The sequence below is a fragment of the Sebastes umbrosus genome, chromosome 6, assembly GCF_015220745.1.
Source record: "Sebastes umbrosus isolate fSebUmb1 chromosome 6, fSebUmb1.pri, whole genome shotgun sequence".
NCBI lineage: Eukaryota > Metazoa > Chordata > Actinopteri > Perciformes > Sebastidae > Sebastes > Sebastes umbrosus.
Genome location: NC_051274.1, coordinates 7,438,081 through 7,461,218, shown reverse-complemented (window position 1 = coordinate 7,461,218; position 23,138 = coordinate 7,438,081). Strand labels below are relative to the sequence as shown.

The following is a 23,138-nucleotide window of genomic DNA, read 5'->3' as shown; positions in this document are numbered from 1 at the left end:
TATTTATTGTTCATTATTTTAGTTTAATTGTCTGAGTTTTGTCTTTTTTTCTAGTTAATTCTGAAAAGGCTGCTCTGATGAAGGCTGTTGTTTAGATATAATTGATGCTGCAAAGTGTGTCAATAGATAGAATTTAATTGTTGGTTTGGACATCAGTGCTCTGTGGTGTGATGTTGTTTCACTAGTGTGTACATTGACTTTTAATGCAATTTATTTTGTAGCCTAAAGGTGTAACAGTAGTATTGAGAACTTTGATCAACAAATTAACTGCAGAAGCAGCTGATCTGTTTCAATCATATCTTTCTGAATTCAGAGTTGCAGCCAAAAACTTGTTTGATGATATTTATTTAAACCCATCTGAAGCTTGAAATGCTGGTTTGGCTCAGAATGATATTCTGAAATTGAAGCATTTTGTATTTTGTTATTATTCAGCAATTCATGGATTTCATGAAGGTTTAGTTTGATAGCGCTACTAACCTACTGTCAGACAGCTGTTTTGATCAGTAAAAGAAAATTGAACTGAATTTGAGGATGAGTCAGAGAAATATGGAGCCATCACCAAGAAGTATTTTAAAATTAAAATTAAAATGTTTACAAATGTGGAGCAGGTTTTAACCGAGGCTTCGTTGTAAATGAGGAAACAGAGGCTACGTTCCAAATCGCATACTTTGGACTTTTAGTACATACTGCAGCTGTCCTTACAAAGTACACACTGTTGCATGCAGTATTGGGACATACTACTTCGCCTTGACCTTTGACCCTCTTGCTCATATATCTGCTGCACAGAGGATTGTGGGTCAGAACAGCCAGAAAAGCATGCTTACTTGCATTCTGCAAAATGTGACCAGATGTAGTAGGACATCCTGGTATTTTTGGCATACTGCATTTGACATACTATGAATTGGGACATATTAAATCTTTTCCTGTCATACTAAATAGTATGGTAGTGTGGGTATTGGAACGCACAGAGTTAAAATTCACAAGCTCCGCTCACTGGAATGAATCATAGCTTGATAACCCCTCCCTCCTCCTCCTGCTCTCAAACACAGAGAGCTCCACGCTGTCTGTTTATTTCCTTGTTCTCTCCCCTTCAGATCTACAGTTTGAAGACGGGTGTAACCAACATGGTGGTGTAGTGCAAGAGCTGACAGGCCCCATTCACTGCATAACACATGTTGTTTAGATCAGAGCTCGTTTCAGTTATAGGGAAGTGAAACTCAGAGAGTCGTCGTCACTGAGAGGTGAAATGGCGCAGAAAGGAGTTCAGCTGGAGCGGGAAACTTTTTCTTGTTCCATCTGTCTGGATCTACTGAAGGATCCGGTGGCTATTCCCTGTGGACACAGCTACTGCATGAACTGTATTAAAAGCTTCTGGGATGGAGAGGATGAGAAGAAGATCTACAGCTGCCCTCAGTGTAGGCAGACCTTCACACCGAGGCCTGTCCTGCTGAAAAACACCATGTTAGCAGTTTTAGTGGAGGAGCTGAAGAAGACTGGACTCCAAGCTGCTCCTGCTGATCACTGCTATGCTGGACCTGACGATGTGGCCTGTGATGTCTGCACTGGGAGGAAACTGAAAGCCTTCAAGTCCTGTCTGGTGTGTCTGGTCTCTTACTGTGAGAAACACCTCCAGCCTCATTACGATGTAGCTCAATTAAAGAAACACAAGCTGGTGGAGCCCTCCAAGAAGCTCCAGGAGAACATCTGCTCTCGTCACGACGAGGTGATGAAGATGTTCTGTCGTACTGATCAGCAGTGTATCTGTTATGTCTGCTCTGTGGATGAACATAAAGGCCACGACACCGTCTCAGCTGCAGCAGAAAGGACTGAGAGGCAGAGAGAGCTGGAGGTGAGTCGACTCAACATCCAGCAGAGGATCCAGGACAGAGAGAAAGATGTGAAGCTGCTCCAACAGGAGGTGGAGGCTGTCAATCGCTCTGCTGATAAAGCAGTGGATGACAGTGAGAAGATCTTCACCGAGCTGATCCGTCTCATGGAGAAAAGAAGCTGTGATGTGAAGCAGCAGGTCAGATCCCAGCAGAAAACCGAAGTGAGTCGAGTCAAAGAGCTTCAGGAGAAGCTGGAGCAGGAGATCACTGAGCTGAAGAGGAGAGACGCTGAGATGAAGCTGCTCTCACACACAGAGGATCACAATCAGTTTCTACGCAACTACCCCTCACTGTCACCACTCAGTGAATCTACATCCAGCATCAATATCCGTCCTCTGAGCTACTTTGAGGACGTGACGGCGGCTGTGTCAGAAGTCAGAGATAAACTACAGGACGTTCTGAGAGAGAAATGGACAAACATCTCACAGACAGTGACTGAAGTGGAGGTTTTACTGTCACAACCAGAGCCCAAGACCAGAGCTGGGTTCTTAAAATATTCACGAGAAATCACACTGGATCCAAACACAGCAAACACGTATCTGTTATTATCTCAGGGGAACAGAAAAGCAACATTAACGGTGCAACAACAGTCTTATTCTAGTCACCCAGACAGATTCAATGGATGTTGTCAGGTCCTGAGTAGAGAGAGTCTGACTGGACGTTGTTACTGGGAGGTGGAGAGGAGAGGGGAAGGAGTTTATGTAGCAGTCGCATACAAGAGTATCAGGAGAGCAAGGATCTCGAATGAATATGAGTTTGGATACAATGACAAATCTTGGGCGTTAAATTGTGAGAAAAACAGTTATACATTTTTGTACAACAATGTTAAAACCCCCGTCTTAGGTCCTCAGTCCTCCAGAGTAGGAGTGTACCTGGATCACAGTGCAGGTATTCTGTCCTTCTACAGTGTCTCTGAAACCATGACTCTCCTCCACAGAGTCCAGACCACATTCACTGAGCCTCTCTATGCTGGACTTAGGCTTCATTACACGTGGGGAGGCTATGCTGAGTTTTGTAAACTGAAATAGACAGAAGTCATTTAAGGGTTCAATTCTGTGTTTTAACTTTTAAACTCATTTTGTCTCCGTGTTTGTTGCTGAGAGCTGATTGTTGTGTCATTTCTTCACTGCACAGAGATCAGCTGTCAATCAAACATTATGGTGGTACTTTGACATCTTCTCATCAGTTGTTCTGTAAATGTTTGAGTGACTTCAGGTGGCACTCCTTCCTGTGTCTGTTTCACTGCTCATGATGATGTTTGTTCACCTGAACTGATATTTCTCTGCATGAATATGTAAACTTCTCTGTGCTCTAAAAGACATTTTGTTATTTCCGCTTTGTATTGACATTTATTTGTTTGGCAGACCTATGAGCTTTATAGACCGGTTATTATCATGATCATAATCAATAAGGAGATCCTTCATTATTCTCGTTCACATCGCTGAGATTCTGGTCAAACAAACTGATTGTGTTGATGAAGTGAATCTGAACATGAGATCATTGAACAAGAGTCATTTAACAGACTTTACTGATGGGATGTGTGAACAAACTGAAGGTTTATATAATCAATAAACAAATATGAACAAAGTATTTTCTTCTTGTCTTCATTCCAGGGTATCATACAAAGCTGATGGAGAAAATGTGAAACTAATATGAGAGAATAACTGAGGCAGCTTTTCCTCCTGAAACACCACAAAGTCCAGTGTTCATGTTTAGAGTCAGTCAGTCTCTGTCCTTTCAAATAAAACAGTTTGTCACAGAGAAATGAGAAGTTTTCTATCAATTGCTGCTTTTTTTCTCTTTATTTTCTTTGTGCACTTAGTCAATAAAGAGGATTTATTACACAGACTTAAAAACTGTTAAAATATTCAAATTAATTTGGTCAAGTTTGGGTGTGAGGAAGTTTTGTTGAGTTCCGACACACACGAGACAACAGATATTGTGTCCCTGAAACACCAAAAAATCCAGTGTTCATGTTTAGAGTCAGTCGGTCTCTGTCCTTTCAAATAAAACAGATTTCAAAGAGAAATGTACAACGGAGTATTATGGCCACAATGAGGAAAAATAAATAAATCTTAGATTTTGAGAATAACTTCATAATATTACGAAAATAAAGTCATAGATTTACGAGAAAAAAAAGTCGTAATATGAGAATAAAGTCATAACTTTCCGAGAAAAAAAGTCATAATATTACGAGAATAAAGTCATAACTTTACGAAAAAAATATATAGTAATATTACGAGAATAAAGTCATAACTTTACGAGAAAATAATTTGTAATATTAAGAGAATAAAGTCAAAACTTTACGAGAATTTTTTTTATATGACGAGAATAAAGTCATAACTTTAGAAGAAACAAATTGTAACATTACGAGAATAAAGTCCTTAATTTCCGAGAAAAAAAATCGTAATATTACAAGAATAAAGTCATAACTTTACGAGAATTTTTTTGAATATTACTAGAATAAAGTCATAACTTTACAAGATTTTTTTTGAATATTACGAGAATAATGTTATAACTTTACGAGAAAAAATCGGAATATTACAAGAATAAAGTCATAACGTTACGATTCTCGTAATATTACGACTTTATATATATATACATATATATACACAGTATATATATACGTATACATATACTGTATATATATATACAGTCATATACAGTTTATGGTAGAAATCCAGTGGTGGAAGAAGTATTCAGACATTACTGGATTATTAATACTGCATTAAAGTGTAAATAGCATTTACAGTTGATATTTCTTTTCAAGATGGAGCTAATTGGGACTAATTTCTATACTGTTGGGTAGTTTAATCTAAAACAAAGCATTATAAACTGATCATGTGTTTTCTACAACAAATCTTAGTTGGAATAAAAAGTACAAAGTTTGCTTCTATAATGTAGTGGAGTAGAATTAGAAAGTAGCATAAAATAGAAATAGTCAAGTAGCTTAGTTATTTTGCAAAACTGTACAATTCACAAATACTGGTAGTGTGCTTTATATCACTGCTGATGATTTCCCATATTTTTAGAATTGTTTTCTACCTTGTAATTTTGACATCTATCAAACTTCCCATTTGTAATCCAGGCTTCCTGTTAAAAAACGTTATTTTCTCAGACTTGACAAAGCTCCAGAGCCTGAAGACAGGCAGTTCCTGTTTTCTAGAACCGGGATCTGGGCTCGATGGATTTGCCAGCATCCACAGAACCATGACCATACTGAATTTGACAAAACTGCACAAAAATGAGACAAAGAAAAATAAAACATTAAGTTCAGAACTCCGAGGAGCAGATACAGTATACAAAAAACACCATGTTATAACAGAGTTTGTTCATTTAACAATTAATTCACCAGAGTCATTATGGGGGTCAAAATAAAAGAGAACAAAGACCAAACTGTGAATGGATGAATGGATGAATGGATGAATGAAAGAATGGATGAATGGATGAATGGATGAATGGATGAATGGATGAATGGATGGATGGATGGATGGATGGATGGATGAATAATGAAAAGCTTTCATGCTGGTGCATTCAGGTGCTTGAGGAAAGCGGTGAAATCTCAGAATTCAGAGGTGGCAACTGAAAAGAACTGAAAAGTCAAACTCAGGATACAATAAAATGACAAATACATGAGAGGAACAAATGCCCTTTTTATACTATTTTTGCCTTTAAAAGTTGCTATTAGCTAAACTCTTAATTTGTGTTAAGACAGTGTCCATGCCAACACAGACTTAAATACATCTTTGGGGTAAGCTTCCAGATATTTATTCTGCATAGGACAGTCTGGTTGTTTTTTCTCCTCCAATCTGTAACTACTCGGTGTTAAAAAACTGAGTATTAGGGCCACATTGAGGGGAAAAACATTTCAAGAATAAAGTCATAACTTTGCGAGAAAAAAAGTAATTTCCTCCTCCATAAAAGAGACAATTTCCTCCAGGCCCATGTGGTTCTTTCTTAGAATAAACACAGTTACTTGCACAATCTTTTCAAGGTCCTGATACTGATGATAATGTGGTGCTGATGTGCCAAAAGATGAAGTAAAATATTTCGTTAGTAGTGAAACCTAAACTAAAGTATAACTTCACAAGATGCTCCACATTCCTCATTTTCACACAGGCGGCAGGCTGCTCTATTTCCCCTCTAAAATAACACGTAAAATGACTTACTTTATAATATTATGACTTTAATCTCATAATACTACGACTTTTTTCTCATAAACTTATGACTTTATTCTCATAATATTACGACTATTTTTCTTGTAAACCTATGACTGTATTCTCGTAATATTACAACTTTATTCTCGAAATCTCAGATTTTTTTATTTTTCAATGTGGCCCTAATACTCCGTCGTATTAAACAGATCGGACAGACCCAGGACTTTAATTTCCTTGTTGGATAATAAAATATCATCCATGTAAACCAAAAAGAGCCTTGTGAGCATTCAAAACAAGTGATATGCATTCAAAGCTTTGCCAAAACAACTGTCATAAATTAATTATTAATTTGTTCCCTTAAGTTAGTAAGTCGTTCCCTCAAGTTAATAAGTCTTTCCCTCAAGTTAGTAAGCCGTTCCCTCAAGTTAATAAGTCTTTCCCTCAAGTTAGTAAGCCGTTCCCTCAACTTAGTAACTCATTCCCTCAAGTTAGTGAGCTGTTCCCTCAAGTTAGTAAGTTGTTCCCTCAAGTTAGTAAGTCGTTCTCTCAAGTTAGTAACTCATTCACTCAAGTTAGTAAGTCGTTCCCTCAGGATAGTAAGTCGTTCCCTCAAGTTAGTAACCCTCAAGTTAGTAAGTCGTTCCCTCAAGTTAGTAACTTGTTCCCTCAAGTTAGTAACTTGTTCCCTCAAGTTAGTAACTCGAGGGCACAAGTTATTTCATAGTGCACTTCCTCCAATCATTCCTGACAGTCTTGAGTTACTAACTTGAGGGAACGAGTTAATGTTAACGAGTTAATGTTAACGAGTTAATGTTAACGAGTTAATGTTGAGGATATAAATCTTACAAGTTCAGAAATGTCATCAAGTATTGACATGAAAGGAGTTGAAAAATGCAAAAGGAAATTAGTAAATAAAACAGAACAATAACTATAGCCTACAAAAATTTCAATTAGTGTTTAGAATCTTGCAGGATGTTGTTAATAAACACACTTTGCACCCTGTTCTGTTCAAACAGTGGTGTTTCGATAGCGTAGCTTTCTTCTCCCGGATGCAGTTCACAGATCATAAGATCAACTAGTGTAAAGTATCACACATTTGAACATAGTGGTCAGTCCAATCCGATCCTGATCCCAACCAAAAGCATCCATCCTACTGTCCAGCAGCACCTTTCCGGTCATGAGATCGCCTCTTTTGGAGCATGCTGGGAAGTGTATTTCTACATTGCGCGGCTCTCACTACAGCGAATCGAGATGAAAACTCTAACTCCCAGAATGCCTCTGCTCGGTTCCCTTATTACTTCATTTCCACACTGAACAAGACACAAATGTCAGTTTTGTTACGTTTGTAGCAGAGAGCCCCGGTCGGGTTCAGTTTGTAGGGAATGCTGAACGTTTCTTTTTGCTCTTTATATCATTATTCGTAGCAAGGCGCTGATACAGCGGAGAATAACGATGTGTTTGGTGAGGGGAGTTAGGAGAGGTGGCAGCCTTTGCTAATTAAAAAGTAGCTAGTTCCTAAGTCAGCTACCAGAAGATGGGAGCTAGTTCTCTAGCCTGCTTTCATCCGTGGGAATCCCTCACCAACATCAGCTAACTTCATGTTAATAAACAACCCAGCTGGCATCAGATGCTCTGCATTAGTTAACCCAGTCTGTTAGCTAGTAACGTTACACAAACTAAACTTCAGCGATGGAAGAAGTTGACAAAATCTTGATTCACGCCCTCAAACAAGTCGGCACGTAAGTATCATTGTTTTATTCCTTTAACAGCTGTGTACAATGCTAACTTAACCCACGAGCTGTTAACATGACATGTCATGAAGCATGCTGTGAGACGTGGTGAGCTAAAGCTACAGTCAGCCCTTCACATGACATCAGAGATGGTGGGTTTACTTGAGGTTGTGTGCAGTACCTTGATATGTGCTGTTTGTGCCCCACAGAGAGGTGAGTGAGGAGACTGGCAGCGTCAAACAGTTCAGCAGTGAGCTGATCGTGGAGGCGGTGGTCAGATGTATCCGGGTGATCGATCCAGGCCTGGGCAGCGGGCTGCCCACCTCACTCCCTCCGGGCATGTCTGCCCGCTTCAGGGTGGGCATGAGCCTGGCACAGGCCTGTCAGGTAAGACCCCTCTGAGCTATTATGACCCAGACTTATTTAGGATGACAATGAGAGTTCATTATTAGACCCTCTAGTATAGGCAGCAAAAAAAGGTGCCAGTAGTATGCTGAAGCAGCAGCTATGGCATGTGACTGAATAACAGTCACATGGAAGTTTAATGTTCAACATTAAAGAGACTGTTTGTAACTTTCAGAAATGCTTGTTAACAGCGATACCTGTGGTCATTAAGTTAACGAAAGTCAGCATCGGGTTTGCGCTTGCTCGCTCAAAACAGTGAGGTGACACACGTCAGCTAAAAGCACAATATCACTCTATATTTCAGCTGCTTGGCAGTAATGTTAGCTGACCAGACCATGGTCTCTCCGTGAATCAATGCTGATCGTTGTGTTGGCTTTTCCTGCTTCAGCCCCGGAGAAACGTTATTGTCTCCCGACTGCGCCTGCAGGGAGACACCGGCACCCGGTCGGAAACGATAACGTAACTCGCTGCGGAGCCCCGTCACTTCCCAAGACACGGAAAACCTCTGTTGGTCTGGAGGAGCTGCAGCAGTTATTTCTGCACAAACGTCCACTCTACATTCACTAGATATTCTCAGCGCTAAACTAACTCTTCTGCAGTGTGGCGTGTGCGCGCATGCACGTCTAGAGGTGGAGCGAGACAGCGAGAACGTGCGTGGTGTGTGAGTGAAGACGAGCAGGCAGAGGAACAGAGTACAGCAGAGACTCCGGCCACACGCGAGCGAGCATGGGATCCCGACCCGGTAGATTTATATGTGTAAAAAGTTACAAACAGTCTCTTTTAACAGATGGAAGCTTTTTAACGCAGCTCTCCAGTTTACACAAATAGGTCTTTACTAGTAGGTACAGTAGCTACATAGTTCACTGTGTCAGTAATTGGCTGGAGGGATGATTACAGTTAGAAAGACTGCCATTAAAGCAGCAGTGGGTAGAAATGGAGTAAATCTGATTTAAAAAAAAGAAGTTATTTTTATAAAATTGTCACTATATCCTGACAGTAGTGCATGAGACAGGTAATCTGAAAGAAACCATGTGCCTCTGTGTCCTCCGGTGCTCCTAATGGCATCTGCAAGATTTCACCGGAGGAAAACAACCAATCAGAGCTGATCTGGAGTCTGCCGTCCAGCAGCCGTCTATGAGAGCCGGCTGTAAATCACTCGCGAACTCCGACCAAACGGTCAAACTAGGCAGCGCTGATCAAATATGAATCAATGATCTGTCACTGTAATGCCTATTTCTCTCCTCAGATGTTTTCAGAATCATCTTATAGTGTACTGTTTAGCTGTAAAATGAGAAAGTTTGTGACCCGGCAGCCATGTTGAAATCAGTTGACGAAATACCAAGCACCGCCCACCAGCCGGAGCACAGCCAATAGGAACGCTCTCTCTGAAATGACCTTTGATTGGCCAAAGTTTTCCGTCACAGGCTAGATTTTCTAAAGTCTGAAAACAGAGCCATGAGGAGGAGCAAAAGTCTAGTTTTCTCTCAGAACACTTGAATTACAATATGCTGAAAGATTACTGTAGAATTTTTGCCCAATGATGCCAAAAATGTTCTGCCCACTGAAGCTTTAAAGGCAAGATTCTTTTGTTAATTCTTGACCTTGGAAACAGTAGTTTTATAGTGGCAATCTCGAAGATTTTCATTTAGATAAATGTCTGTTAAGTCACTTTCTGTCGCCGAAGGAGGTAACACAATGGTGATTGAGCCTATGGTCCACTGATGAATGTGTTGCAGTATTTATATATTTGCAGAACTGGGTGTCTGTGGTGACAGTCCCGGAAAAAAATATTACAGTTTTTCTCCATTGTATACATACAAAAAAATTTAACTATGCACACAGTTTTGAAAACTTGAAGCTCACGTATTAACAAAAAATCTCCAGTAATAGGGCAACAGTCTACAAGTCGTTTTCAATGGAAGCCGGTGACATGAAGCTACAAACTGACAGCCAACACTTGTCGCTGTTTGACGGGCGTGACGTGCTACAAATCAGAGTTGAGCTGGTCTCAACTTTTTCCAGCACTCAATGATGCTGTGAAGCGTCAACCAGTCATATGTTTTAGTTTCACCCTGCTCTAAAAAAATGCTGTTAGCCAGTTCCCAGCGCTATTTAACGACTACATCAACGAGCGCTTGAGCAACACGCAGACTCGGTGACAATGTAGCTGGTCACGCTAGCTGTTTTTTTTTTGCTTTTGTCACTCGTAGTGTGAACATAGCTAAAGCACAATTCTAATGTTTTCACTCAAAAATAATTTCTAAATCAACCAGGGCTGAAATCTTAAGGATTGTCACTTTGAAAACTAACTCAAAGTCCACTCACTAGGTCGTTCTGGAGCTTTTAGCCACATCTCATGGTTTTTGGCATTAGATGGAATTTGCTCAGTTGCAAATGACAACTGATGCGAACTCTGAGCAAATTACAGCCACAAAGGAAGATCATGACATGTGGTTGAAAGCCCTGGAAAAAGCATGTAAGTGGACTTTGAATTAAGGTTTTGGGAAATGAAATGTCATCTTGAAATATATTATATTTTTAAAATTCCTTTTTAGTCATAGAGCGCTTTCCAGGACACTTAAGGATACTTAATTATTAGTACAGAGAGTTGTGGGCAGAGATGTGCCCACATGAGTAACCGGATGAGATCCTTAGTAGTATTCCTAATATGTCAAACTGTTGGTTTTCCAGGACGTTGGTTATAAAGGAGAGATAGGCTACCAGACTTTTCTGTACAGCAATGAGCCAGAGATCCGCTCCCTGCTCATGTTCCTGGTGGAGAAGCTGCCCAGAGAAAGTGCAGAGGCCTCAGACCAGCCAACAGGTACAGAGCACCAGTCTGTCTATACACACAGTTTCATATCACCTCTCCTCAGAGAGAGAGAAAGAAAGTTTGTACGTGTACTGTTACATTGTTATATGTGCTGTTATTTGTGCCATAACGTAATATACTATAATCCTGTTTTGTAGCTATAACGTATATTGTAATCAAAAATAACTGCAAGTAAAGTCAATGGTTGTTTCTGCAAGTTGTTTAACAACTAAACTGTAGTTTTTAAGACGTCATAATCCTGAAGTAGACTTTTATCCCACTATCCAAACAAAGATGGCAGCTAGATAAAGGAGCAGCTTTTGTTACGGAGTACCACTGTTTTTGTGGTCAACCAAACATGGTTGACGTTGGGGTTGGGACGACATAGGGTCGCAATAAAAAAACACTCACAGTAAGTTGAGCATGGTGAGTTTCCATTATCAGGATGATCGTGAATATCGTCACATGGGTGACTTGCAAAAGCTGTCTAGCAGAGGTGGGGGACTGAAGTCACATGATTTGACTTGTGTCGCAAATTCGAGGACTTGCTTGACTAACATTGATAAAAGACTCGACGTGACTTTGACTTGGCATTCATCACTTGACTTAGTCTTGAGACAGATGACTAAAAAGGACTTGACTTTTTTAAATAAAAACTTTAATTTTCTAGATATTTTGAAGTTAGTTTTTGTTTTTGAAACATGATTGGGTGATTTGTAGTGCAATGCGCGCAAACCTGGCAACCTAACTAGGACACAGCAGACCAACAGAGAACAACGCATGAGCCAGCTATCATTTAGGGGGCTAGTCTAAAAATGATGGCATTTGGCTTTAGTTGTCAATATTGAATTGAGTACACAATTCAAGAATGCGCAAGCATTCCGTTACTCACACCGACACGTGCACACACTGCGAGAAGATGAATCGCGGCTGTCAGGCAGATACAATGGCATCCCGAAGCAGATATTAGAATGGAATACATGTGTTATGAACAGATATATATTTTTTATAAAAGATGAGCTCATTTATAATTTAATAATTTCCGTGGTGTTTTATTTATGCCCTGCATCACTTTTAGTTACGGAAATCATTTTATTTGCGAAAAATAGTCATTTTATTATTGGGGCCGTCAGCATTTACATAGGGATGTCACGATATACCGTTATTAACAATAACCGTGATATTTAAAAAATGAAATATTGTTATCATGGTAATAATACACATGGTAATATTTTGTAAAAAATCCAGCACCTCTTAGATCATTTTATATATACAGTTATGGTTATAGACTCTCTCTCTCTCTCTCCACCTCCCTACACCTACACTCATTGTTTTTGTCAAAAAGGAGACAAAATGCACAATAATCAAAGTTAAAGATGAATTTGACAGATTTTTTTTTCAAATTTTTTATAGATATTGCAATAATATTGTTATCATGACTTATTTTGGCCATGGTAATCATGTAATGAAAATCTGATATTGTGAAAGCCCTAATGGTAGAGAAGTACAAAAATAGAGCTTGATTTAAAAAATATATGAATTATAATGTAAGAAAGGCCAGACCTTATGATTTATAATAACCTTATTTAAGATTGTTTGTTTTTCTCTAAAAAAAAGATGCGTTTCCTATCTGTGATGCAATAAATATATTTATAAGCTAAAGTGATTCCAGTATGTTTCAGTTTAGAGTTTTAAGCATATTTTGATGATTATCGGGATGATATTGTGAATCCCAGTTATTTTGGCCAGGATAATTGTGACGTGAAACTTTCATATCGTCCCATGCCTGGTTGACATAGACCACATTATATTCGGTATGTTTTGTACAGGCAGGATGTGAGACTTGTGTGATGTGACAAACAACCTTATGTGTATTTCTATTTCTGTAATTTCTTGAGGAAAGTCTTCTGGCTTATTTCTGGGGCCTTGCAGGTAATCATCAATGCTCTCTAAAAGCTGAAAGCCAGAGCAAGCATAATACTGCTACTATACGATTTCTAAAAAAAACAACAGAAGATAAGAAAGGATCCTACACACCGTTCAGTGCTTCCAGCGCCAATATTTTAGTAGCAAAACTATTTGCTCTGACATGTACCTGAGAAACAAAGTTGTTATTTTGCTAAAATGTACCAGTGGAACAGTTGGCAAGTTCCTCTCACAACTATTACGGTCTGTTAAGTATATTGGTCCCCTTGTAAATATATCATAATGATTAAGAATGTGTATGTTGATTTAATGTGATCAGGCAGTCACATATAAGAAATCAATAATCAAAATCTGTCCCAGAAAACTGTACTGTTGCACGTCTGGAGGTTTAAAAGAAAAACATTGTACTGTGAAGCAACAGATTAAGAAACAGTAACACAGTTCTACAGAAATGAGGAAATGCTGTTCTCCACTCTACTACGGATGTTGGCATGACGAGGCATTTTGTCATGACTTGCCACTTATTGATGAGTCATCCAAAGCTGTCGTCTCTTCCTGTAGGTAAATCGGTGGTCCTCCAGAGAGCCATCGCTGCTGCAATCAAAGCCCAGCTGGTTGTGCCCTGGCTGCCTCCAAACTGCAGACTGCCACTGCACGGTGAAACACAAGTAAACTCTTTAAAGTTGCATTTTGAAGTCTGAAAAAAACACTTTATTACATGGGGAAGTCTATCAGCAGTGGAATGGCGAGAGTGGCCGATCCAGGCATATTTAGATGAATCTGATTTCAGTTTATTGAATCTGTAAAGATGCCTTCAAAAAGGACCCACTGTTTTCTTTTAGGCTTTGTAGCACACTATTTGGCAGTTAGCGAGGGCCAGCACACTTCTGGCCAGGGTCAGAGATGCTTCAATAATATTGATTAGGTAATGCAGGATGACAACCGCTCCACCTGTCTTAATCTTGCTAAGTTGCTGGAAGAATCAATGAGTCCAAAGGATGATAGAAAAGATATCCGCACAACCTAGATCTATGCAGTATTCCACTTTATTCTACACCTTCGGTCTGTCAGACCTTCATCAGAGCATACGTCATGCTCTTAACTTGACTTAACATTGGATTTAACTCTATCAGCAGATAATCAGTAGGAAACAACTTGAGTTGGGGTCGGGTCATTCCTAGTGATTTAAATGATTGAGTCTTGATTTTGACTTTCATCTCCGCCTCTGGATGCATGATATTAACTTGTTTATTTAGAATATATAACCTGCCCAGAGAGAGTCTGTCTGTTTCTGACAAGCTATTTGTTTTTCCTGTTCAGAGTCCAGGAGCATTGCACAGCTTCCACGTCCAGCCTCTCAGTTTACCACACTGCACTAAAGGTCCAGGAAAGAAGCAGCTGAAAGGTCGGCCTCCTACTGCACATTTAGATCTCAGTTGTTTCACCATGGTCACCTCAGAGTTTTGTTGTCATTATTGTGGTCTAAAATTATAAAAATAAATTAGCAACTGTCCTTATGAATAATTATTCATAATTGCCTTGAAACTAGCGATTGAGACCATAAAGTCATCAATATATACATAGTGTTTACTATGTTTACTGAGGTAATAAATCAAGTGAGAATTAGGCTAATTTTTTTTATAGACTTATATAAAATTGGACTTCTTTTTGCAACCAGAAGAGTTGCCCCCTGCTGGCTATTAGAAAGAATGCAGGTTTAAGGCTTCACTTTTCAGACCCGGAGGTTATCCTACTAGTGACAATGCTTCACAGATGTGGTACTTTTTGGGCTCTGAAATAAGTGTGTGTGTGTTTGTGTGCGCGTTGTGATTTCAGAGGTGAAGGATTACCAGCGAGATATTCTTCCTCCTGTGACCGCCCAGCCTTCCCATCATGCCTCTGTGGTGGCGTCCATACTGGAGCAGCACACAGCTGAGCTGAGCGCTGCTCAGGAGTGGGACAACGAGTGGAACAGTCAGGGACTTTTGTCTCGCCTCACACCACAGGCAATTCCTCACACTCACTACAATCCCATTTACTTACTACTGCGCTTTTGATCCTCTGAACATAAGTCTGAAATAGTTTTTTTTCTCAAGTGATTGACAGTCGATCATGCAGTTGCCTGGCAACAGCAAGACATCAGTCCTGCCATGAGATCAAACTGCATGTGTGAATTAGTGTAAATTCTCAGATAAAAGCCAGTATTGAAATAATACCCAGCGCAAACAAATAAAGGCTGGGTGTTATTACCTGTAATAGCTATGTCTATACAGTATATTCAGTATATACATCTTTATATAAACTGCATGAATAGCAAATTAAAACGGAAGCAGATCATAAAAATGATTTACTATTACTAGGGCTGTCAAAGTTAATGCGATAATAACAAGTTAACGCAAAATCGTTTTAACGCCACTAATTTCTTTAACGCATTAACGCAATCAATCTTCTGGAGGTTGTAGCAGGCTCAGTTTTAAAACTAGAGTGAAGATACTGGTATCATAAGAAATCCACTGGCACCAACCAATGTCATACTAGCTTGTCGGGAAGGAGGTTAAATAACGCTCCAAACCTGCGCTAAATTTTGGCGAGGAAAAACTGTCATGGCCATTTTCAAGGTGCTCAGGGGTTCTCTGGGTACCCACGAGTCTCCCCTTTACAGACATACCCACTTTATGATAATCACATGCAGTTTGGGGCAAGTCATAGTCAAGTCAGCACACTGACACACTGACAGCTGTTGTTGCCTGTTGGGCTGCAGTTTGCCATATTATGATTTGAGCATATTTCTTTATGCTGAATGTAGTACCTGTGAGGGTTTCTGGACAATACTTGTCATTGTTTTGTGTTGTTAATTGATTTCCAATAATACATATATACATATATTTACATAAAGCAGCATATTTGCTCACTCCCATGTTGATAAGGGTATTAAATACTTGACAAATCTCCCTTTACATTTTGAACAGATACAAAATGTGTGATTATTTTGCGATTAATCGCGATTAATCATGGACAATCATGCGATTAATCACGCTTAAATATTTCAATCGACTGACAGCCCTAACTATTACACTATTTATTATTAACACCAATGACACAATTTACAGTAGCACTATGGTGTGCCTTGTGATTTTTTATAGTACTGCAGTGTTAATCCACTAGAAGAATTCTCATTTCACACACCTTGCTTGTAGGTAAGGATGTGCCAGAACTCTGCGTTGATGTGATCATTTTCTTGGGTCACTAGTACCAGCTTCTCTCCTTGCTGTAATAGGATCTTCACACAGCTTTCTGGATCTTCACACAGCTTTCTGTAGTCACTTGATTCCATTCGCATTAGGGAGTCTAGTAGTTGAAATGTGTCTTTGTGGGCATAAAGGTGACATAGTTGGTCCTGTGGGACTAGTAAGGCAGAAACCACACGCTCTGCCTATACATACATCGAAGGTAACAGTGTTTGCCACATGTTGTCACGTTAGATCGTCTATACCTGTTCAGGATAGGCTGTTATACTATAACCGTGTTTATTACAAACCATACCATGTTAAATTAGTCTGTCTGTCGTTGAACAGGAGTATCGCTCCAGGAAACTGACCCGGCTGCGCAAACGCATCGAGGAGCAGCTGCGTTCCGCTGCACTGCCCTCTCCTGAAAGTGCCTTTGGGGGTCCTCGCTCCACCTCTGACCTGTCTGAGCTACTGCAGGCCTTCAGAGGCTCCGCCCCCTCTGACCACATCCTGACCAAGGGCACCCACTTCACCCACACACAGAAGTTTACCTTCACACAGGTGAGGATCGCGCCGCACGGCATGCTTTAAAACAAATGTCTCTGTAGTAAGTTTCATGCTCTGTTTGTGTATGTGTGTGTGTGTGTGTGTCCCTCCAGCAGGCGGCAGCGGCAGTAACAAGCTCCCCCATCCCCTCTGGCCATCAGTCAGAGAGCGATATCCAGCTCCGTCAGCAGGAGGAGCAGCTTTCACTCCAGCAGCAGTTCCAGCAGCTCTGCAGTGATGTTGAGCAGCTAGCAGCAGACATGAAGCACATGAGTGTCACTAATGCACAGGTAACACACACGCACAGACACACTTAAATGACTAATGACAAAGCCTAGACATGATTGAGTTACTGTAAGCTAATGGCCCGGATGTTCACTCAGTGCATTTGCTCTTCTAAACCAGCAAATGTTGGAATAGTCTGTGATGGGAGCTGTAGGGAACAGGGGTGGGGGTGGGGGTGGGGGTGGGGGTGGGCGCCCCAGTGTCAGACCTGCACGTAGAAACATCCTTTTAAGGGAAAGGGGTTAACACTAATGTATTTGATTATTGTTCCATATGTGTGATGTGTTTTGTTGCAGGTGTTGGGTGAGTTGAAGCAGAGAGAGCTGGGGAACTCTGAAAGAGAAGAGAAGATGCAGGTGAAGAAGAAAACCATCGACCTGTTGCCAGATGCAGACGACAACCAGCTGAAGCTTCAGGTAGGGAGGGCTGAGTGAGATCTCTGATAACTGCTGTTAGAGACCTGTCATCAAACTCGGCAGGGCACTCAGATTTAGTGGGAACCCGTGTTTCTCTTCCTCCAGGCTCTGGTGGAGGCCAGTGCCAAGCGGGTGGTGAACCTGGCCTCTCAGTGGGAGAAACACCGCGCTCCACTCATCGACGAGCACCGCAGACTCAAAGAAATTTGCAGCACCCAAGATGTAAGTGGTGCCTTACGACAGATTTGTCACTTCATTTGTTACATTTAAAAAATAACTTTTTGATTCTGATCAATTGTGTCCCTTTTCCTCAGCTGGAATCCTCCAGAAAGCTTTCTGAAATCAAGTCTCTGCATGACAAAATCCGAGTGTCTACAGAGGAGGCCAAGAAGAAGGAAGAAATCTACAAACAACTGGTAATGGACTGAACTTACATTTCATTTGAATGCTTGCAATTAACTTTTAGCTGATCTTTATTAGCACAGATGTACTTAAAGGTCACTGTTGCAACTGTCATTTTTGACACAGGTTTGTTTCAAAGTTAATTTCTCTGCACAATTCGTTGTGTTTTCCGCACCGTGCTGAATGGGCTAAATGTGTGTTTGACTGTTTGTATTGTGCCTCTTCTCATCCAACGTAGGTAACGGAGTTAGAAAATCTTCCTCAGGACGCGTCTCGGTCAGCATACACTCAGAGGATTCTGGAGATCGTCAGCAACATCAAGAAGCAGAAGGAGGAAATTACAAAGGTACGTAATAACAATACATAACTGGAAATAAGTAATACATAAACCAAGCAAGGAAATGCACAGGGCTAGCTTTTAACAGATCCAGTTTGTAAGACAGAGGTGGACTTCTGTCAGTCAGTGAGAAAGTTCTCTGCACAGCAGTATAATGGCCCGGTCACACCAGCAACGTCCATTATCCATCTATCCATTAACTTCCACTTATCCGGGGCCGGGTCGCGGAGGCACCAGGCTTAGCAGGATATTCCAGACATCCCTCTACTCAGCAACATTTTCCAGCTCTTCCTGAGGGACCCTGAGGCGTTCCCAGGAAGTATATAATCTCTCCAGCGTGTTCTGGGTCTACCCCGGGGCCTCTTACCAGTTGGACTTGCCCGGAAAACCTCCAAAGGGAGGCGTCCAGGAGTCATCCTGATCAGATCCCCGAACCACCTCAGCTGGCCCCTTTCGACGCGAAGAAGCAGCGTCTCTACACTGAGCTCCCTCCGGAAGCTCATGTTGGTCACTTGTATCCGTGATCCCATTCTTTCGGTCACTACCCAAAGCTCATGACCACAGGTGAGGGTTGGAACGTAGATGGACTGGTAAATCGAGGGGTTTGCCTTCCAGCTCAGCTCCCTCTTCACCACAACAGTCTGGTACAGCGCCCGCATAACTGCTGAATCCGCACCGAAACGCCTTTCCATCTCCTGCTCCATTTTACCCTCACTCGTGAACAAGACCCCGAGATACTTGAACTCCTTCGCTTGGGTCAGTGACCGACTCCCCACCTGGAGGGTGCAATCCACCGCTTCACACTCGGCTACAAACCGCCAGCCAGTGTCTCAGAGTAGGGGGGTCCTTTCTGCATCAGTTCCTCGCAATTGCCTTCCTGGTTGCTGCTTGTGCCTCACTATAAAAAAGTTGCTCTGATGTCTTTAGAGGACAAAAATGTCAACCATTTTGAAGGGAAAACAATTCATTTCAGTGACATGACTGCTTCAGTGGATTGAAGCTTTAAGTATATGCTGTTTATCAGCGGTAACATCCGCTCATCAACACTGTGTTCACTTTCCTTGCAGATTTTGTCCGACACTAAGGAGCTCCAGAAAGAGATCAACAGCCTGACAGGAAAACTGGACAGGACCTTCGCTGTGACTGACGAGCTGGTCTTCAAGGTAGCAGAGTTGTTTCAGTACTTACTTAATTAAATAGAGTAACTTCTCACAACTATAGAACTCAAACATCAGCTAGGTGCAGACCTCCTATTGTCTCATGTTTTTAGAAACATAATACTCTATTATAGCTGCTAGTGCAGCTGTGTGTCGGGGCCGGGCATTTTGAGGAGGAAGGACAAGAAGGAGGAAGATGGAAAAAAAACAAAGAGGAGGAAGACAACTTACAGTTCAGGACATTCCATCATCATTAATCCTTTAAGGCGTTCGCATGTTCGTTCTGCCTCAAACTCACAACCTCAGACACCGAGGGCAGGTCACTATCTTGGTGAGCTTACTGCTCGGGGAAAACTACCACTTCGCACTATGACATCACACTATGACTGAGGCAATCGCCAGGGTTGCATGTAAAGGCAGATTTCAAACTGGTGTCAAATAATTCAGTTTTCGAGACAAAATTGAGAATTTGCGTCCTTCATCTAGACAACACAGAGATGTCAGTAATTTATTTTAATAAAGATTGATTGCTCCATAAGTGACAAACTTTCTGAACAATAACAATACTGTTTACACAAAAACATTTTGATGCACTATGGGCTAAATTTTTGATAATAATAAAATCTGTCTGGATCGTTCGATTGACAGTCTGGAGATGCAGCATAGCAAGTTTGGTGTCAATTGAGCAAAACGTGGGAGGAGATAGGTTTAATAAGTTTTACAGTTTTTGTGTGATGGACTTCATAATTCCTGCCAGGTTGAAGCATCTGAACATTTCTGCTCACTTGGGCTACATGTTGGTGGACGTTGCAAAGTTGTAGCACGTACGGCTGATTTGTTATGAATTTTCAAAGTTTTAAACTTTAGGCGTTTGCTGTAGCGCCACCATCGGGACTATTGGCCCACAAAGCCAGTTGAGGAAGTTTAGCGTAAGACTGGATCTATGTGCAAAGTTTGGTTTGTTTTCATCCATGGGAAGGCAGATTTCCTAGGAATAATAATAATATTGACAAAAATAAGAGGGACCAGCAGCATAGCTGCCCGGCCCCTGATGACCTCAATGATCTCAGGATACCAGATTGATTTTATTTCATCAGCGGCAATCCAAATTCATACAATTTATGTTTTCAGCTGTTAAAAAATGTTCCATACATGAAAATAACAAACAATAAAAATGAACACTGCTGTAATAACTGGCCCTTGACTGAACCTCATGATTGACCCCTACTTAAAGTGGCAGTAGGCAACAATATTTTGGCATAATTTGGCAAAAATTCCATAATAACCTTTCAGCATATTGTAATTCAAGTGATCTGAGAGAAAACTACACCTCTGCACCTCCTCATGGCTCTGTTTACAGGCTTTAGAAAATCTTGCCCGTGACGGCAGACTTTGACCAATCACAGGGCATTTCAGAGAGAGCGTTCCTATTGGCTGTTCCACAAAAGGAGATGCGCGTTCACGTCTGGTCTCTGCAGATAGTGAAAGCCTCGGTCAATGGCGGAACAACCTACTGGAAAGCTTGCTATTCCAGCATTGGCAGCAACTGCCTACACCTCAAAACAACCCAAAAAAAGAAAGACAGACTTTCAAAAAGACAGTCCAAACTGTTGATGTCGTTAGAAGGTAATGTGTAGCTCGCTGCGGTAGCCTCCTCAGATGTAGCGAGCACGTATGAAGCGCGTGCATATGCCCGTTCTCGTGTGGGGGGAGGGGCTTCGGACAGAGAGGGGAGAGCGGAGAGAGGAGAGAGAGGAGAGAGCAGCTCGAGGGGATGCAGGATTTTGCGTTTTCCGGATTTCTACGCACTGCAGCTTTAATACTAACAACAATATCAACGTTTTGGCTTTGCTTCATCTTCATGGGGTTAATTGAAGTTCATTTCATTACAAAAGAAATTGTCAAATAGGTGAGCAATTCTTTCTAGAACCAGTATATTGTACGTGCTCTTTAACCCTGAGGATTCTTGAAATGTTTGTTTTCTGTATGTGTTCTTTGACAAACCAATTTTTCATGTATTAATTAATTCCTTTTTGTCATTTGAAGGACGCCAAAAAAGATGAATCCGTTCGCAAATCCTACAAGTACCTGGCTGCACTGCATGAAGTATGTATCATCATGTTTGTCTGACTTTCTTAGAGTTCATCTTCCCTGTTGCTCTCATCTGAGAATGTGTTACATGTCATCTCTCCATCTTGCGTTCTTCTACAGAACTGTAATCAGCTGATCCAAACCATCGAGGACACCGGTACAATCTTGAGAGAGATTCGAGATCTAGAGGAGCAGGTAGGATTTCCCGTTCGTCACATCATACACTGTTTTCTGTGTTACACGGATGTCGCATGAGAAGATCAATATCCGTTTCATCTTTGTGTCTGGTACAGACGGAGCTGTAGGAGGTTGTCAGCCTAGTTTACCCTAAAGACTGGGAGCAGCCTAGCACCATTTCACTTTCCCTCGAAGCCCATCTTGTTTACATATATCATTTGTATTTAACAAATATAGAAATACAAATGAATTTTGCTGTTACAGTAGCAACACCAAAATAAGTGCCAGCGAAAGGAATACAACATACTGCTGCAGGTATCTCAGTCTTTATACAGAGGTTTTATTAGTGATGGGTTTCATAAGCAGTCCATTTTTCCTTTAGCTCCTGTCATAACCTGGCCGGTGGGCCGTGACAAAAACGGGAACAAACACAAGAAGCAAAATTATGTAAATTATTTATTACAACAAAACATAAACTAAGAAGTAAATTTGGGTATGAAGTTTGTTAGTGAAAATCAGTGCTTGTATAATGTAGTGTGAGGCAGCAGCACGTTCAGAAGTACAATCTAGTAATTCATTTCAACGGCATCTTAAATTGTCCACAGATTGAGACAGAAAACGGTAGTAAAACTGTGGCTAACCTGGAGAGGATTCTCGATGACTACAAGGCTATTCGACAGGAGAACTCTGCACTCGCTGCCAAAGTCCGAGAAGGCTGAAGGACGCCCCCGGTTTGCTCCACTCCGCCTGCTGAGGCGGACGTTGTGGTAAAAACCTGGAGCCATACAGACCTGAATGGGACTGAAACAGCACTCCAGTTTTCACACTGAAGAGACTGCTGTTCATTAACACCACCCTCTGTTGTCATTGGAGACCTGCTTTTCTCTTAGAAAAGGCGAGCTGATTTTTGAACCATGGAACTAACCTGACATTTAAATGCACAACTCTGTATGGATGGATGAAGATGACAATTGGTGTTTCATTTCAAACTGATTTCTACGGCTGGACTCTGCTCTCTTGAGGGTCCATGCACTGGTTTGATTGCTCTGTACCCAAATGAAACACAGCAGTGGACGGCAGAGGGTGCTGTCAGACCTTTTTCCTGTTCAAATGTAAAGTCATTCATATTGATGTATGAAATGTTTTCATAAGATATCTTGATTAAAATCAAATCTTTGACTGGGAAATTTTTAATATTGGAATTATTCCACCATTTTCAGACACTAGCAGTTCCTTCATTGTCATGCTTATATTTGAACTGAGTATGTTGAGTGAATGGCATTTGAATGTAGTCCATTAATAATACTGTCCAGCCCCATCAGCAAAGTATTATTGTATATATGGTACCAGCTTGAATAAAGATGCCTTACAAACTTGAAGAGCAGCTCTTGTTATCCTTAGGAAGACGCTGGTCACGATGAGTGGACCTACTGTTGTCGAGATGCTGTCGACGTTTGAAAATTCAACTTGGAACAGAGTGACGGCGAGACTGAAGAGTAGCTAATAATATGCCACTCTTGTTTTATGGTGTCTTCAAATGGGGTCGTGTTCACGAGAAGAGTCCATATGAACGCCCCC

The 23,138-nt window shown here is 41.0% G+C and overlaps 2 protein-coding genes across 3 annotated transcripts; both read left to right on the top strand.

The window, feature by feature from the left end:
- Window positions 1-1,024: 1,024 nt before the first annotated feature.
- Window positions 1,025-3,477, top strand: LOC119490263 (tripartite motif-containing protein 16-like). Its single transcript, XM_037773539.1, has one exon. It carries the CDS (start codon window positions 1,247-1,249, stop codon window positions 2,915-2,917), a length of 1,671 nt encoding a protein of 556 aa, XP_037629467.1. The 5' UTR covers window positions 1,025-1,246; the 3' UTR covers window positions 2,918-3,477.
- A 3,843-nt stretch (window positions 3,478-7,320) lies between these two features.
- ccdc22 (coiled-coil domain containing 22) lies at window positions 7,321-22,939 on the top strand. Of its 2 annotated transcripts, none has more exons than XM_037773537.1 (16): window positions 7,321-7,785; window positions 7,986-8,163; window positions 10,873-11,005; window positions 13,481-13,587; window positions 14,240-14,324; window positions 14,756-14,925; window positions 16,495-16,710; window positions 16,812-16,985; window positions 17,277-17,396; window positions 17,502-17,618; window positions 17,711-17,812; window positions 18,037-18,144; window positions 19,203-19,298; window positions 21,339-21,398; window positions 21,504-21,578; window positions 22,166-22,939. In XM_037773537.1, the coding sequence occupies exons 1-16, from the start codon at window positions 7,736-7,738 to the stop codon at window positions 22,277-22,279; spliced, it is 1,905 nt and encodes a 634-aa protein (XP_037629465.1). In that variant the 5' UTR covers window positions 7,321-7,735; the 3' UTR covers window positions 22,280-22,939. The 2 variants fall into 2 exon arrangements, with proteins under 2 accessions (XP_037629465.1, XP_037629464.1); XM_037773536.1 differs by having other exon boundaries at window positions 16,809-16,985.
- Window positions 22,940-23,138: the final 199 nt, after the last annotated feature.

Coding starts and splice junctions, on each gene's coding strand:
- LOC119490263 (XM_037773539.1), top strand. CDS start 1,247: ATGGCGCAGAAAGGAGTTCAGCTGGAGCGGGAAACTTTTTCTTGTTCC.
- ccdc22 (XM_037773536.1), top strand. CDS start 7,736: ATGGAAGAAGTTGACAAAATCTTGATTCACGCCCTCAAACAAGTCGGC. Junction 14,325..14,755: donor AGGAAAGAAGCAGCTGAAAG/GTCGGCCTCCTA, acceptor TTGTGATTTCAG/AGGTGAAGGATTACCAGCGA. Junction 16,986..17,276: donor TGAGTGTCACTAATGCACAG/GTAACACACACG, acceptor GTTTTGTTGCAG/GTGTTGGGTGAGTTGAAGCA.